The sequence below is a fragment of the Bacillus rossius genome, chromosome 8 (genome assembly GCF_032445375.1).
Source record: "Bacillus rossius redtenbacheri isolate Brsri chromosome 8, Brsri_v3, whole genome shotgun sequence".
Taxonomy (NCBI): domain Eukaryota; kingdom Metazoa; phylum Arthropoda; class Insecta; order Phasmatodea; family Bacillidae; genus Bacillus; species Bacillus rossius.
This window is the reverse complement of record NC_086336.1, coordinates 30,397,138-30,413,692: the sequence shown is the minus strand read 5'-3', so window position 1 is coordinate 30,413,692 and position 16,555 is coordinate 30,397,138. Positions and strand designations below refer to the sequence as shown.

Sequence of the window (16,555 nt, the reverse complement as noted above, 5' to 3'; positions counted from 1 at the left end):
GCCCTTTTCCAGATTAAATGTTACTAATACCACGCAATTTAAAAACAAGACGTTCACCAAAATATTTTTTTATATTTAATTATATTTTTTTCATTTTTCATTTTAAAATTTTTGCTATTTCATTACGCATTTCACTACGCAAGGAACAAAGTGCCCAACGTGAAGTTGTAGTTGCTAAGAAAGCAAGAAAAATTAAAACAGACAAGACAAAGAAAAAGAAAAGAGGACAGGACAGTTTCTGTAAGAGGTTCACTAAGAATTACAGTAAGTAACCATACTTTGGTTCCAGCAAAATAATCCATCCATCGAGAGAAAAAATTCTAAACCACAGTGTTACACTCCTCAGTCATAACAGAGTAAACCCAAGTTATGTTATAACTTCGTTACACTTCACTCTCTCTTGATGACCGGGATGATTAATGGATATTTTAGGTTCAGAAGGCAAAATAATGATTTCGTCTAGATATTAGTACCACTGTTTTTTTTTACTTTTGATTATTTTCACAGTAAGATGATATTTTATAAATTGATTAACAAAAATATAAATATAACATGGATTTAAAATTAAATTATTAAAATAATGGGCCGGCCCTTATTAGACAAGTTCATTGATCATTAACACAATTTAAATAAAATAAACATATAAAGTTCTTTTTACAATAAACACCAATAGGAGTGAGTAAAGTCCTGAATAAAATATTTTATGGTGTTCAGATCAGTTCAACTTCGTGGCTTGATGATATTCTGAAAATATAAAAACTGAAGAACTGGAAGTTTGTCGATGGCTGGCCAAATATATGCTGCTAACGAGGCGTCCGGGTGCCTTAGTCGTCCCCATTGATGGAGGAAGAACTCGAGGGTGGAGTGGTCAGTTCAGCATCTGGTCCTTGGGAACTTGTCCGTTCCTTTGACCCTGTCTGTGAACAGATCCGAAACACACATGTTCAGGACTGGTTCACAGACAGTTGGCAAAATAGGCAGAAAATGCCTTCTAATCACTCTGATGGTCGGGAAGTAAAGTTTGTCAAAACTCACCAAACAGGGAGATGGCTTCCAGGATCAGCCCGGGTGTGGAGCTCGCGAACCCGCGGTTGTCGCGGACATTCCATGATTAAAATAAATAAATAAATAATGATTGACAGAGCATGACTACTCCTGCGAGGTAGACGGACTGACTAAATGCTAATCACTAAAGTTGTGGGAATCATATCACTTGTCTAGCTGATTACATATTAAAAAAAAAAACGGAGTGACGTCCTGTTGCCGGAGATACGGCGTGGTCAAACACACAAACCTCCATGAATATTAGACGATGTACAAAAATTTCTGGAATAAAGCTTTGACAAAAATATCACTATACAGTGAACGTAATATATGTATCAATCAGACAATAGAAAGAATATGAGTCTAAGCGCAACGAAAAATCGAAATGAAGAAAGGATGATAACGCTAAGAGAGATTAAAGTAGAAAGTCAGATACCTCTATCAAATTACTTGACTAAAACACAGATTGGAACAGTAGCACTCGATAGCATGTTTTCATTTAGCACACTTGCATACCTGTGCACTTTAATATTTGTACATGTGCATACTTTCTCAATCGCAAACTTGCTGAATTGCATAATTCCACACTCCAACACTTGCACATATTCTTACACACGCATGAATGCTTGCATATACTTACTCGCACAAGTGTTTCAAATATTTTTACAGCCTATAAATTTCATGCACTCTATCTGTGGAGTTATATTTCTAACGCGCATAATGGTTACGCACCAATTTTTTTTGACGTGACGTCTAATAAATCGATGAACGCCGGCTGCACGCACGAAAAAGGATGACTCATTGTCCCGTTACGCTTTGTCCCGTTACGCTCATTGTACGCTTGCACCGAATCTATCTCTCTTCCACTCGATTGGAACAACCATCGATTAGACTTTTTCAAGGCACATTAAACTTGAAACACTCCCATTCGTTTCCTAATTTTCCTATCATCGTCCTATCCTTAACAGAATAACACAGATTGGAAGAAGTTAAATAGCAAACATGTATAAAAGTTATAGTTAAAATAATATCTTCGATAAAGTAATAAACATATTTGAATTAATGAATGCAAATAAATTAAATTGTAGATTTCATTTCACTCCTTCTTTGTATCCATACAAAATAGTGATCATTCAATAACAATGATTCAATTTTATTCATAACAGTATGCAATCATTTCATAAATGTTTTGTTATGACGTTGTCACGTTAAACCATCGTCCGTAAACCGACTTTACAGACAACCAATTTTTTAAATATCTGGCATTTAAAATGTTCAATACATTTTTTTAAAATTATTTATATAAAATGATGTACAACTCAAACATAAGCCAGATGTACTATATTTACTTATTTAAACACATTATTTGTATAAATTATGTAAAAAAATAAGAGATATAATATATAGTAAAATATGAATCTTACGCTCCTCTTTTTTAACTGCCGATTAGTTTGTTCAACAATATATATTTTTGCGTTGGACAAAATATAGTACAAATATTAGACACATTGTTCTTTGCAAGAAGTTTGTGTATGAGATATTTGGATCCTAATAAAAAAACGATAAAAAGATTTTAAAATCCAAGTTTTTACAACATGGCCGAACAGGGAAAACCACGAAATTTTACGACAATTTTTTTTTTCGAAGTTATTCTCAATGTCCACATTTTGTCTCGAAATGGTAAAAAAAAAAAAAAAAAAAAACCTTCTGGTTATTCTTATTCTAAGAGAGTAGGTAATTCACAATAATATGCTTTATTCCCACTGCTGAGACCAGCCGCTCGGTTCGACAGCGGGTCGCACACTGTGTCGCCACAGCAGCTGCGGCCTCGCACCGAGACATTCGGGCACGCGGGGAGCACCAGGCGACGGAATGTCAACCATGACCTCCCTTTATATTGGTGGGAAGCCTAAGATGTACATCAAGTTCTGTCCCTGCCCGAACACGCCCGAATATTCACCTTCGGCCAACCTCGGGTTAATTTATATATATTTATATTTCTCTGTTTATTTTAATGTAGCTATACTAACATAACTAACCCGTAGTGTTTTAAAGTGTTTTATGTAGCTAACCTAACCGACCACTTTTAATATTTGAATTCATTTTTCCTGCGCAAAAATAAAACAAATCCCGAGGTTGGCCGAAGGTGAATATTCGGGCGTGTTCGGGCAGGGACAGAGCTTTATGTACATCTTAGGCTTCTCTATATTGGTATGTTACGTGTCGAGGACTTAGAAGAGCAGGCGACCTGGCTGGGGGCACGAACTCTAAAAGTGGTTGCGGGGGTTGGGGAAGTCTAAGGGCGACACTGGCCCGTCCATCGCGCGCACATTCGCCTCTACGCGCCAGGCACAGAGCTGACGTGCAGTCTTCTCACCGTAAAGAATCTCTATTAATCACCAAGCGGTGACCCTATAATTTTAAAATGAAATACTACAGATAAAGTCACCCTGCACTTCCCAATACCACTTGTAAATACTGTGTGTAGGAATTCTTATACCAAATACAAAGTCTGTGATAGCACCCGTTTGAACTTTTTTTTTTTCCACCGTACCGAAAGTACAAGTGATAGACGTAACCATGGAACGAAAATTGTCTACGCAATTGTAATAAATGCTATTCGTAATCAGACACTATTAATAAATCTGTAACTGTTTGCAAATGGCGTGTTGACATCCGGAGCTCTGCGCGCTAATTGGCGACCTAACCGGCGGCCACCTTAAAGAATACTCTAAAGATTGAGTCTGAATCCGACCGACCAGCTTCGGCTACACGCTACAAAATTATGTGAAAAATAAAGATGTTATATTCAAAAAAGTTTATGAAATAATTTTTTTACAGCAAAAAAAAAAACACTGTTGTAGATATTTGTTCAATCAAATATAACCGACGCTCAGTGTTAAATCTTAAAAACATTCTCCATTAATTACAACAAAAATTATGTTCAGCTCCAAATTCAAAGAACTTTAGATCTTAAGTAGTATAGATAATTTCTTATTATATTAGGCTATCGGGAGAAACACGCAGCTGAAAATTGTCGGTCAAATTCAGACTAAGTATGTGCAGCTCAGAAGTATGACTGAAAGTGAAAAAAAGACGTAACTCACACAGAAAAAAAAAATTCTGTACTCTTACAAAAGATTCCTTTGGAAACCAGTTGCCAGGAAATAGTTGGAAAGATATTTAACTTTGAACAACTAATGGCTATGGTTATTTTGACATATATGAAATAGGTTTTTTCAACTTTAATACTATTTGTTACCTACCAAAATTACCTCATAATTTTAAAATTATATTGATGCTTCATTCAAGCTTTCTTTTTAACCATGGAGAAAATAATAGAATATTTCACTATTTAAGTTTATTTTGTTCTATGGTGCTTATTATGTGCGGAGTTAATACTGTAATGCTTTTCAGGGAACGGTTAACTAGTAACTTAGTACTGGGACAACACAAAGCCCAAATGCCTGAGCACAGAGTGACAGCCAACGCTATCCTGTTGTGATACAGTTGTTTGGACGGGATCGGAGAGTGCGGAGACGTGCGGACCACTCACCACCAGGTAGGACGAGGACTCCCGCAGCTGGCGCAGGTTGCCGCGAGGGGGCGGCGCCTCGCCCATGGCGGCACCAGAGCACTCGTCACGCGCCGCGCGCCGCCTGCGAACCACGCTCAAGTCACGCACATCGCACACATGGCCCCCTGGGTGGACCTCTCCAGGCCCGGGCCCGGCCCTGTATATTTTTAAATGTTCAACTATTATAATTTTTTACAAACTAAAAAAATTGAACATTTTTTATCCAATGAAATTTTAGAAGATTTTACACACCTACAGCTAGTTTTATTTTTCTGTAGCAATAGCATCATTTAGCGCTAGCATAATTTCATATATACACATAATATGTGACATCAGCCAAATATAAATAAGTTTCCTATACCTGAGAATATAACAAGCAAGAAGTTTCACTGCTGTCGAACGTGGACTCCTCGCACACATTTATTATGAAAACCTGGCGTTGTTTTCACGTCAGTCCAATAGATGGCAGACTGTGTATGACTGTGTGTGTTTAATAGATATTGTACCAACATTATCACATAAAACATTTCTTATTTATTGGAATAACTTATTAAAATTTATAGGGATTTTTGTGAGGAATTAAACCTCCAGTGCTTAAAACGTTTTAAAAAAAAGTTAAAAGTTTGACACTAGATAATATAGTATATAATTTAACGAATTAGCTACAAAATATAGTGTAGTTACCTACACCTCTTGCCGCCAGGTTATTTTTCACACTCTCTCTTATATTGTTAGTATAGAGCTGTCCAGTGTTAGTCTCTTGTGTGTTTGCTGTGGTGAAACCTCCCTCGCAGCATGTAGGGACCAATACACCGAGCGTGATGGGCAAAAGCAACGCTCGATGGAAGAGAGGTGGTGTAAGGTGGAACATTGAGCGCCCCGCTCCTCACTCTCGGGGAGACGTAAAGTGACGATACATTGCTGCATTATTTGTTTCGTTGGCAACGAAAAAGAATTACATTAACTTACATTTAAATACAATTGTGAACCTTTTTTTATAGACATTTACAACCATGTCAGCATGTTTTAAGTACATAGAAAACAATTTATCTGTACTTCTACAAAATATTCCTTTGAAAACTGTTTACCAAGAAATAATTTGCAACACTTTGTACTACACATGGCTATGGTTATTTTTTTTATATCTGAAATACGATTTTCGAGAAAATACAAAGTATTTATTACGAAAATTGGTGCATAATATAATATTATAATATACGTTTCATTCAAACATAATGTTTTCAAACCATGAAAAAGATAACTGAATACTCAATAACATTACTTTATTTTGTTTTATTATATTTATTAATATGCGAGTTGTTTCCTGATAGCTACTCAGGAAAAGGTTTACAAATAACTTTTAAGAATCCTTAATTTTATTACTGTGAACAATATTTATTTTTTTAGTTAAAGAGTTGTTTTATGTAAATGTAAAAATTTACAAATAGCTGGTATTATACATAAATATATATTCCAATGTGTATTACCTATTTGGATAAAAAGTCTCACATTAAATCAAGAGTTCCATCATTTTAAATAATAGTTGAGTGCTGAGACAGCTTTGCTATCACATAGCAGACCTAAATGAAAAGATGTTTTGTAAAACTCCTCTGCGACAACTCGTGCTGCTGACCAGCGCACAGCCCACAGAAGACACTCAGGCCTTATCCCAGCTGCACAGTTCACATACATGAAGGTATTCCATGTGCTATTGTGTACTTTACTGTTTGGTTTCATCATTCAAAAGGATCATTGAGATTTGAAGTTTCACTTCTTACACACGGGACAGTCATGCACACATTTTTATCGATTTATTTACTGACGACCAAATTCAGGCCTTGGATGATTGAAAATATTGGTACATCACAAAATATTTTCGCTTTCAATACATTAAACGAATGTTTAAAATTAACACAATTTTCAGGCCGTAAAACCGAGAAAAGTGAACCTACTTGACATCGAACCCAGGACGCTTGACTCGTCAGCCGGGAAGGCCCGTATCCCAAACAGGGACAACTGACAACTATTCAGTTAATAAGTAGAAGCTCACTCCAAATAGAGATCTCGTTTTTAGTGTATATTTAGTAAATATAAACCCCATACATAATAACCAATTATTGTAATTAAAACGCCAACCTGACAACTAAATAAATATAATACAAAACGGAGATTACTGTGCAAATTTTAAATAAGTTGTCATCCCTTATACCCAACTACAGAATAAGTATATCCAATTTAGTTACATTTAATGGCTTGTTATTTTCTTTCGTTCTCTTTTAAGCATAGAGTATTATGATCTCTCTATGGACAGTATAATTTTTGGATTCCAAGACAGAAATTAAAGTAATGTGTTTAATTTTCAAAGGTATATGTGAATTTATGCCGGCTGCATGCACGAAAAAGCATGACTCATTGTCACGTTCCACTTGAGCCGAGCGTGCAAGAACCGGCCAACCACCGTGTGAGAAAATCTTCTATAATATCAAACATGTTAAGGCGGACTTTTCAAAAGCAGCAATTTTAATTTTTTTATTTATTTGTCCAATTTCGTCATTTCAAATTTTCAAATTTATTGACATTGTTTTGATTTCATTTCATTTCTATAATTGATTACATTTAAACAAATTATTTAAATTAATTTGCAAAAACTGTAAATAATATTTGAAAATTAAAATGTACGCAATTTTTCATCAGTTTTTTCTTATGACGTTATCACGTAAAATTATCGTCCGTAAACCGACTTTACAGACAAACCCCCATTTTTTTAACTAAAAAAGAATGAGCTAAAGGAAAGTGAGGTTCTGCTTATGTTTCCATTAAACAAATTATAGATATAATATTTTTAAGAAGAAATATTTTCAAATTATATTTAATATGATTTTTTATATATAACAAAAACCTGTCTAACGGTTTTTGCTCATTCACGAAATTCGTACATACCAAATTTTATGAAAATCAGAATAATTGTTAGAAATTTATCGTCAGACAAAGTCACATACAAACAAACGCCGATCGCTCTAGTTATTACGGAGACCTCGTGTCGCTCGGCCGATGATGTAATTTATGTGACTGTGTAACCTCTCGAACACTGCTGTAGGAATAGAGATACATTTTTTCACATAAGGAAAAATGCATTTCTATGAAAGAGATGCTATACTAAAAATAATGATGATGACCAGCTTTGAGCGTACCGATCATTTAATTGGGAAATAACTCTCTAAAAAATAAAATCATTGCAGAGAAGGCTAGATGTTTTAAATAAAAAATTGGTTGTCTGTAAAGTCGGTTTACGGACGATAGTTTAACGTGACAACGTCATAACAAAACATTGATGAAATGATTGATCCAGAAGAAAATGAAATATCATATTCGGCCTGAGACTGAGCCGTAATAGGTTTTTGCAACCAAACCATTTAGGCATTAAAAATATTATATACTTTGAGGAACAATTTTTTTTTTAAATTTTTCTATCTGTTGTATGATAAAATCTACCTCTGCATACTTTTATGAATAAAATTGAAACATTTTTATTGAATTAACACTATTTTGTATGGATACAAAGGAGTGAAATGAAATGTGCAATTTAATTAATAAATTTACTTTTATTTGCATTCATTAATTCAAATATATTTATTACTTTTGAAATGTTGCGTGCGCCGTATTTATATTTACAAGTACAAAAAAAAATTCGCAGATGCCGGAATTTGAACCGACAACCTATGGATTGAAAGTAAGCATAGCTAACTGCACGGCCACGAGGCCATTCTTGGAAATTTGTAGTTTCAGATGGTATATACATATTTATAAAAATTTTGTTCACGGTAGGGGAATAGTATTATTACGATTTTATATCAAATACGCATCCCAAATACACCAAACTTATTTGTAATGTGTTACAATATTTTTTAAAACATTGTGCAAAAGATCCCGGGTGTAATTTGAATAATTATGTGTAACTGTGAAACACCATTGTTTGTTCAAAACGTATTTGAATATTCAACATTACTTTTAAATAACCGTACCGATTGTGCTGAAAATCGATGGACGATCGTTAAATTACATAATATTAATAATTCAAACGACGAAAATATGATTGAAAAGTCAAATCGATGGTTGTTCCAATCGAGTGGAAGAGAGATGCCACGCATGCGTACAATGAGCAAACAGGACACATCCGTAGTGGGACATCCGTAGTGGGACATCCGTAGTGGGATACTTTTTCGTGCGTGCATCCGGCGATCATCGATTTATTAGACGTTGTCACGTCAAAAACATGTCAAAAACGGATATGGTCACAGTATCAATTTTTTTTTCAATCGTAGTCAAATTGACTCTAATGTTTTCATATTTTCTTAACATTCGTTGGGAGAGAGAGAGAGTGTAGAAACTTAACAGTAAATAATAAAAAAACAAAACAAATTTAGTCAAATTTGGTGTTTAAGGTAGGGTCTCACACCACATGTTGACCTTTTTCATTTTCTTGTCATAAATATTACTTACGTGCTATTTATTTAAATTATCACTAAAGCTTTCTTGCATTTTTTGTTACGTCACAAATATTTTCACAAGATATTTACTAAGTGTTATATAATGGGTGTAATATGTAGCGCAATTATACCAAACTTGTAAATATATCTTTAAAATATTTGCGACAGAATAATAAATTTAAGATACGTATAGTTTTAATTTACAGGAATTTCCCTTAAATAATAGTAATAACGATAAAATGAAAGAATCACTAGTGTGTGAGACCCAAACGTAATGAAAAAATTTAACTGAATTTTATAAATATTTATATTCAACATTAATTTTAATATACACGTTCATACTACTATTTTCATGGGTTCTGGTGGTAAGCATGTGTTATGATAGTGACGTAAAATGAAACACGGAAACAAACAAGCTACCATGAAGTACTTGTGCGATAGGCAACCACTCGCGCAGCTGTGTTAACCGGGCACGGCCGCTGGAAGCCTGCAAGGCGCCAGAGAAAAACTGCTGGGATCTGGGATCAGTGGAATTTAACTTTAGGGGTGGGATGAATTTGATTAATCAAAGAAGTTTCAAACAAGGATAGTGTCTTTAAACGAGACATATGACGAATCGATCTCATCCAATAGCACTTTATGACACGCCCAATTTTAATCCTTTACGGTATCAGCATATACTCTCCATATGGTGCATAACTGGTTGGCCTGGCCTCCTTGGCGACTTGGAGTAAAATAGAAGGGCTACAGCGATAAGCTGAGGCAACCCGTTTCAACAACGATGCTACCCAAACTCCATATCCCATACATCAGCCCTATGATTGTCTCATAGGAGAACCCCATCATAAGTCTATCACATCTTAAGGCCGGGCTTCAACCAAATTCACTCCGGCCGCGGGATAGGCATTTACAAGCAAAACAAACTCCCGCGCGATTTCCACAATTTTTGTGATAACGGCGTCAAACAAAAACCATGTTGTAGATTTTGAAGACCTTATCAGCGCTATATCTTCAAAAGTTTAAATTTTTTATTTCAAGATGGTGATATCATGTGATATAATATTCAAAGTATCATAGTTTTCAGGCTATTCATTTAATTGCTTAAACAGCTGTACTGAAACCTTGACTGAGTTGAATTCTTTAAAAAAGTCAGCGGGGCTGATACTCTATCTCTAAAAACAAAGTCACAGGATGGTTATTTGTAATGGAAACATTGAGGCCGCGAGGCTCTAGCACATGGTTGTGGGCGAGGGGTAGCAGGGGGGAGAGGATCACGTGCGAGGTCGCGGAGCCAGGCTGCCGTGTTGCCAGCTCCTTGGAAGGTCACCCACCCCTCGCGACTGTGAGCCAGGGAGACGAACACGGCCTAGTCATCTGTCACGCCTTGCGCGCGAGGTACTGACAGTTCTGCATTTACAACTTCACTGGTTAGTGTTCAACTCTTTACAGGACAGCAAATAAAAACAAAAACTGATAGCATGATGGTCATGTATTAAAAATAGTATAAATTGTGCTCGCGCATTTCGTCTTCACAAATTAAATATGAACCTTAAATAGCTATTTCTGTGGTCGTTTTTTAGTATTTCATTTAGGAGGAGTTTATGTCACACTGTTTCGCACACCGACGCTTCATAGAAACAATCATTTCCAAACCAAATGTTTATTAAACTTTTTAACTTCACATTTCTTGTGACAGAAATCTCAAAGTCCTATCTGAATGTGTACATATATTTGTTAAAATTTTATTTTAATAGTGAGTTTTAAAAATAACACAATAGCTTTTGCTATCTTTAGGTCTAGGCTTCTCCCGAAAATGCAAATGTTTCTGAAGACCCACAAACGATCGCATTATGATTGTTTTCTTCAAACTTCTGTGATATTTTTGGTAAAGATGAGTAGATAAACACATCTAGCGGCACTCATATTCTGTCAATTTGAAATTTTTTTAAGAAAAAAAAAGTTGATGGCGCCGAGGTCTGTGGCTAGTCGCGCCCTCGGCTTCCGAGCACGAGGGGAAGGGATGAGGAAGGGTGTGTGGCGCCAGCGTCTCACCCAGGTCACTCATTCTCTCTTGTGCAGCCGGGTAGGATTAGTGTTCGTAACGCTCGAGGACGTGTCACTTATTCAACGAAGTTTATCAAGTCTTGGTACACAGTGTGTTGTTTACAACAAATGTGCGATTATGGGCAGCACAAAATGTCTCAAGAAACGGCTACAATTATCAAAGCGAAGGAAATCCGCAAAAAGGAAAATGCTTCTGGCGCGTACTGCTAAAAATCTAAAAAGGTATGTACACTGAGTGTTATACATATTATTAAACATACACGTTTATGAAACATTTATGTGTGACCTACATATAATGTTTAAAAATAATATTGAAAACATACTATCCAGGAATTTAATTATTAATTTTTGTAGCGGATTTAAGGTTTCCTTTTATGCTTAAAAATAATTTATATAGGCCTATAGTTTGAAAATTTATTAATGATACATACACTTGTTTGCTAGTGACAATGTTAATCGTAAAAGTGCAGATGCATGCGGGACAATTTTGATTTTTATATGCAGCTATAAATACAATTTTTATTAGGATGCAATTTTATGTCTATAATTAATCTTTACTGTCAATTTCACGTGCTGGCACTTATTGTCAGCGACAACAGATTATAAAACAGAAACTGAGAAAATTTATCAGAATTATTTCTGTAATATGCTTTATATTATTTCATTTTTCAATTTTACCCTGTGTAAATTATTTTAGCCGTCTATGTAAAACAAACATTTCATTAAAATTTCTCACTTAATATAAAATGTATTTACGTTAAAAGTAGTACTAAATTAGTTTTTCTGAGTTTCGGTGACGCCTTTTCCCACTCACTGATGGACTGCCATTGTGATTATACACACGTCTTATATTTGCTATAATGTGACTGAAAAAACATATAATTTTCGTTTAGTTTTATTTAATAGTAATGAATAGTATTATAAATGTATATTATTAATTTCATGTTATAATTGCATGTCTGAAATCTAACAGGTGCACAAGTTAGTATATTTAGGAATGTTATTTCTGTGACAAAACCACTTATGTAGGTAATTAATTTTGATTACCATCTTAAAGTAAAATTTAAAATTTTTGTGAAATAATTTTTTAAAAAATATTATCATTTTATGAGTACTCTTACGCAACTACCTACTCACAAGATCATATGGATTCCGTAACGGCATTTTTAAGTTTTGGTATTCGATCCGCAAAATGGATGCAGGCAATGATATAAAACTAAAATACTAAATGTTTCACAGACCTTAAAGAAATCTACCGCTAGCGAAATGACCAAGAAATAAGTATTGGAATGTCAAAAATTATAATGACATTAATGTGCGGCTAAAGCCCAGAAAACATCCGCCTACTTTAAGTACATACTAATTTATAAATGTTTTATTTTGTAACTATAAAATTGTAGTTTGGTTTAGAGAGTAGGTTTAATTTTTTTTTTCTTTTTTTTTTCAGGGCAGACACTAATGGCGTATTACCAGAAAGAGAAGATGATTTGCCACCATTGGTAGTTGAAACTGTCAAGGAGTCTACTTCATGGGATGAACTGACAGGAAATCGCATATTCACCCCCGGATTCGTAATTCCGGTTATACTACAAATACAGAGCAGTCACACAAGAAAATGCACGGCTGGCACTATTCGATTTAAAAAAGAAATTCTAAGTGGCCTGCACTGCAAATGGGTCCTCGAATGCGATATGTGCCACAGGGAATATGAAATACAAAATGTAAGATCTGGAAGCAGTGTTATAAACACGTCAGGCGCTTGGGCAGCCTTGTCATCAGGAGTTGGTTTCTCTCAGTTTGAGAACACATTAAGTGTGTTGAATGTTCCTTCCATGAGTCAAAACACATTTCTCAAGGAAGAATGCCTCATAGAAAAGGTAAAGTTCTTTCTTACGTATCTGTTTACCATTATTATGTGGAAAATATTGCAATTGTAAACGCTGATGCAACCCATTGGCTTGGGCAGGAGATTAAAAATGTAGTCTTGTATGTAAACAATATTTTTTAATTCAATTCATTAGAATTAATTTTACAAAATGTTTCTAGATACTGGAAGCTGACTTGTACTCGAGCATGAAAGAAGCGGGCAAGGAAGAAAGAGAACAAGCTATTCGAAATGGTGACATCGATGATGACGGAATCCCCTTCATTACTGTGACCGTGGATGGCGGATGGGCCAAGCGTAGCTATGGACACAACTACAACTCCTCATCTGGGGTGGTAAGCTGTAAACGAAATAAACATTTTTTTTGCAAATATATAAAATAACCTACATAGTGTGGAAAGTAATTTTATCACGATTAACGTTTTGAATTCTCAATAGAAACATTACCATACCGACCTGTTTTGTTTCCACATTGAGCATAAACGTAAGAATTAGTATGCAAGTGTTCCCCCACTAAGGCTCCCATCATAAGGCAGGGATGTTATTTCCTTGTAAAATAACAATCACCCATTATTTTATTAAAAAGTAATACGTCTGACGAAACTGTACGACTACTGTGTCAAGTAAAATGTACGTGAATTGCTAATTTCATAATCAATGTCCAAAGCACCATAATACCTTGTGATGATATTCTTCCCTATGTAGATCGTTATTAATTGATTTATTGCCTGCTTGGTTAATCTACATGAAGCTTTATGAAAAAAATCGATTTAGATTGATTATAAAAATGATAATTCTTCAAAATAATATTCCATCAAATTAATTATAAATAGTAAAAAAATGAATGCTTCATTTAAAGAATATGTTGATGAAATAAAAAATATATAAATACTTCAAGTATGCTTTGCTACATAAATTTAAACAATTTTAATGCGTAAAATGTGTTTGCATAAACACACGCCCTAAAAAAAAACACATTTGTAGGAAAGACGCAAAGGTATTACTATTACATAGGTAGGAATTATTTATTCTTATTAAGCCAAGTGCTCCAGTGATACTTTCAAAACTGCTTCAACATGACATTGGCTGGTTGCACCATTGGAGTTCATTTTCAATCCCAAAAAGTATTCTTTCGTGAGCTAGAATTGACACAAAAAAAACTGGAGCACTATTGGAGATCAACACTCAACAAAAGGTTGAATTTGGTAATTTTTTGTACTGCCTATTTTTGCGAGTAGAAGACTTGAGCCAGGTCCTAGGAACGTTTACGTCTATAAATAAATAAAACCACTAACATAAATTAAAGTTATTTCCATCAATACAACTGCATCGCTGTTTTTAAACACACTGGCTATTAAAAAATACTTATAACTAAAAAGGCCACCTGGATATGATTCCAAAGTTTGTCTTACGAAATATATATTTGCTTTCAGGTTTTGTGCGAAGATTTATTTGAATGAACAATTAAAAACTATTAACAACAATGTGCACCGTGTAAAAAAAATCGTCTTACGAGTGACATATTTTTTTCTACTGATTATGCCTGAAGAAATTAAATTCCTAGGTCACTGATGTAAAAACAAACAAACAGTAATATGCATAAGTTAGGTAACACATATTTTTTTGAGTTTATCTTGTCTTGGAGTACAAAACTTTCGTTCGTTTTTAAAAATATTTATAATTCAAAATTCAAAATTTCTTTTGTAATAATTATATATCAGAAAACAGTAACTGGAGAACTTACGTGTCCTAAAGCAACATAAATTAAAAACAGGTCTTCTAGTTTATTGTGGTGATATCAATATATATATATATAACATCTGTGATCTTTATACATTACTAAAGCTAGAGCATCCTTAAACGTATTTAGTCCAATATAAATTAATGTTAATAGATCTGTAATTTTTTTTCAGGCAGTTATAATAGGCCAACATACGGGAAAACTTCTCTTTATGGGCGTCAGGAATAAGTACTGTTGTATTTGTGAACGAGCCATTACAGAACAGAAGGAAGCGAAACAACACTTGTGTTATAAAAATTGGGGCAAAACAAGACCATCAACAGCTATGGAACGAGATGTTATTGTTGAAGGATTCTGCCAAAGTTTTGAAATGCATGGATTAAAATACAAGTATTTCGTTGGAGATGTGTATACGCTAGGATCATGGAAAAAGTTCCTTATGGACGTAGTGTCTTTAAAATTGAGTGTGCCAATCACTGTGTCAGAAACTACACCGGTCATTTGCATACCCTCGCAGCAGACAAGACTTTTTCGTCGGAAGCAAGGAAGCTGCTGAATCCTGTAATTCCTCGCCTTACAGCCGCAGCAAAAGTGAAACAAATAATATTGTACCAGTTCTTCGCGCGAATGGCCTTTTTGAACAAATACAAAGTCTAGTGGAGAGACTCGTCGCAAAGGCTCAACGGCTCAAAGAAAACAAAACAAGTAATTCGGCAGAATTCTATATGAGCCTAGTTGCCAAATTTAGTGGGGGCAAAAGAATTAATTACACACAGAGAGGCTCTTTTCAGCGTCGATGTTACATGGCAGGACTAAGATTCCAGAAAGGTTTAGCTTGGGAGAAGAGCCCTTTCAAAAAAATGTCAGGTAAGAGTCCTGGTTCAACACACAAGAAGGTCCTCCACAAAAAGATCCGTCACGGCATAACTCGGCGTAAACTGGCTTACCAAGAAGATAGTCAGTTGAAACGAAAACGGCGTGAACTCCACTCTACTTTACCTCATCAGAGCAAGTTACTGACGGACAAGTAAGTGATCTTCCTGAAAACGAACTGTTCAGTAAGTGTGAAAGTTACATCGCATCACTGCAAGTCACTTTGGAAGAGAGAAATAATATTGTGGAACAAACAAAAATGCAAGCTGATTGTGAGCTATGGCACAAAATGAGACGTGTGCGGTTAACAGCAAGTAATTTCGGCGTTGTTTGTCGCCGGAAAGAATCTACGTCCTGTTCAAAACTCGTTAAACAGTTACTCTACAAGCCCCCGTTTTCGACACCGGCAATGGAATATGGTCGTCGAAATGAGCAGATTGCCATTCAGAGGTTTCAAGAACAAACCGGATTAGTTGTACAGAAGTGTGGTTTATTTTTGGATCTCAAATATGGATATTTGGGTGCTAGCCCTGACGGACTTGTGGTCGAAGAAAATGCGATTGTTGAAATCAAGTGTGTACCTTCTGCAGTTGACCAAGGGCTCCAAGAAACTGCAATAAGAAAAAAAAGTTTTTTTCTACGTGTGAATGACGACGGAAGTTTAATTCTTAAACGTTCACACCCTTATTTTTATCAGCTGCAAGGGACTTTAAACATTACAGAGCGCGATTACTGTTACTTCATAGTAATGTCTGGTGTTCGTCAGAGTTTACACGTAGAAAGAGTAGAAAGAGATGAGCTCATATGGGAAACAGAAATGTTGCCGAAACTGACGAGATTTTATCGAATGTGTTTACTGCCTGAGATAGTGGCGCCAAATCAAA

At 35.1% G+C, this 16,555-nt stretch overlaps 1 protein-coding gene and 1 long non-coding RNA gene across 2 annotated transcripts in view; one reads left to right on the top strand and one right to left on the bottom strand.

Annotated features, from left to right (window-relative positions):
- The window catches only part of LOC134534703 (uncharacterized), a 431,047-nt gene that overhangs the window by 220,447 nt on the left and 194,045 nt on the right, over positions 1 to 16,555 (bottom strand). Inside the window, exon 2 of the long non-coding RNA XR_010075527.1 lies at positions 4,601 to 4,703. This is a non-coding gene — a long non-coding RNA (uncharacterized LOC134534703). The remainder of the gene's footprint in view (positions 1 to 4,600; positions 4,704 to 16,555) is intronic.
- LOC134534698 (uncharacterized) lies at positions 11,161 to 15,781 on the top strand. Its single transcript, XM_063373171.1, has 4 exons — positions 11,161 to 11,394; positions 12,620 to 13,049; positions 13,219 to 13,392; positions 14,971 to 15,781. Exons 1-4 carry the CDS (start codon positions 11,291 to 11,293, stop codon positions 15,352 to 15,354), a joined length of 1,092 nt encoding a protein of 363 aa, XP_063229241.1. The 5' UTR covers positions 11,161 to 11,290; the 3' UTR covers positions 15,355 to 15,781.

Bases quoted from the DNA above. Each gene is read 5' to 3' on its own strand.
- LOC134534698 (XM_063373171.1), top strand. From the start codon at position 11,291: ATGGGCAGCACAAAATGTCTCAAGAAACGGCTACAATTATCAAAGCGA. The intron at 13,050-13,218 runs GTAAAGTTCTTT...AAATGTTTCTAG, and splicing joins AAGAATGCCTCATAGAAAAG to ATACTGGAAGCTGACTTGTA. The intron at 13,393-14,970 runs GTAAGCTGTAAA...ATTTTTTTTCAG, and splicing joins ACAACTCCTCATCTGGGGTG to GCAGTTATAATAGGCCAACA.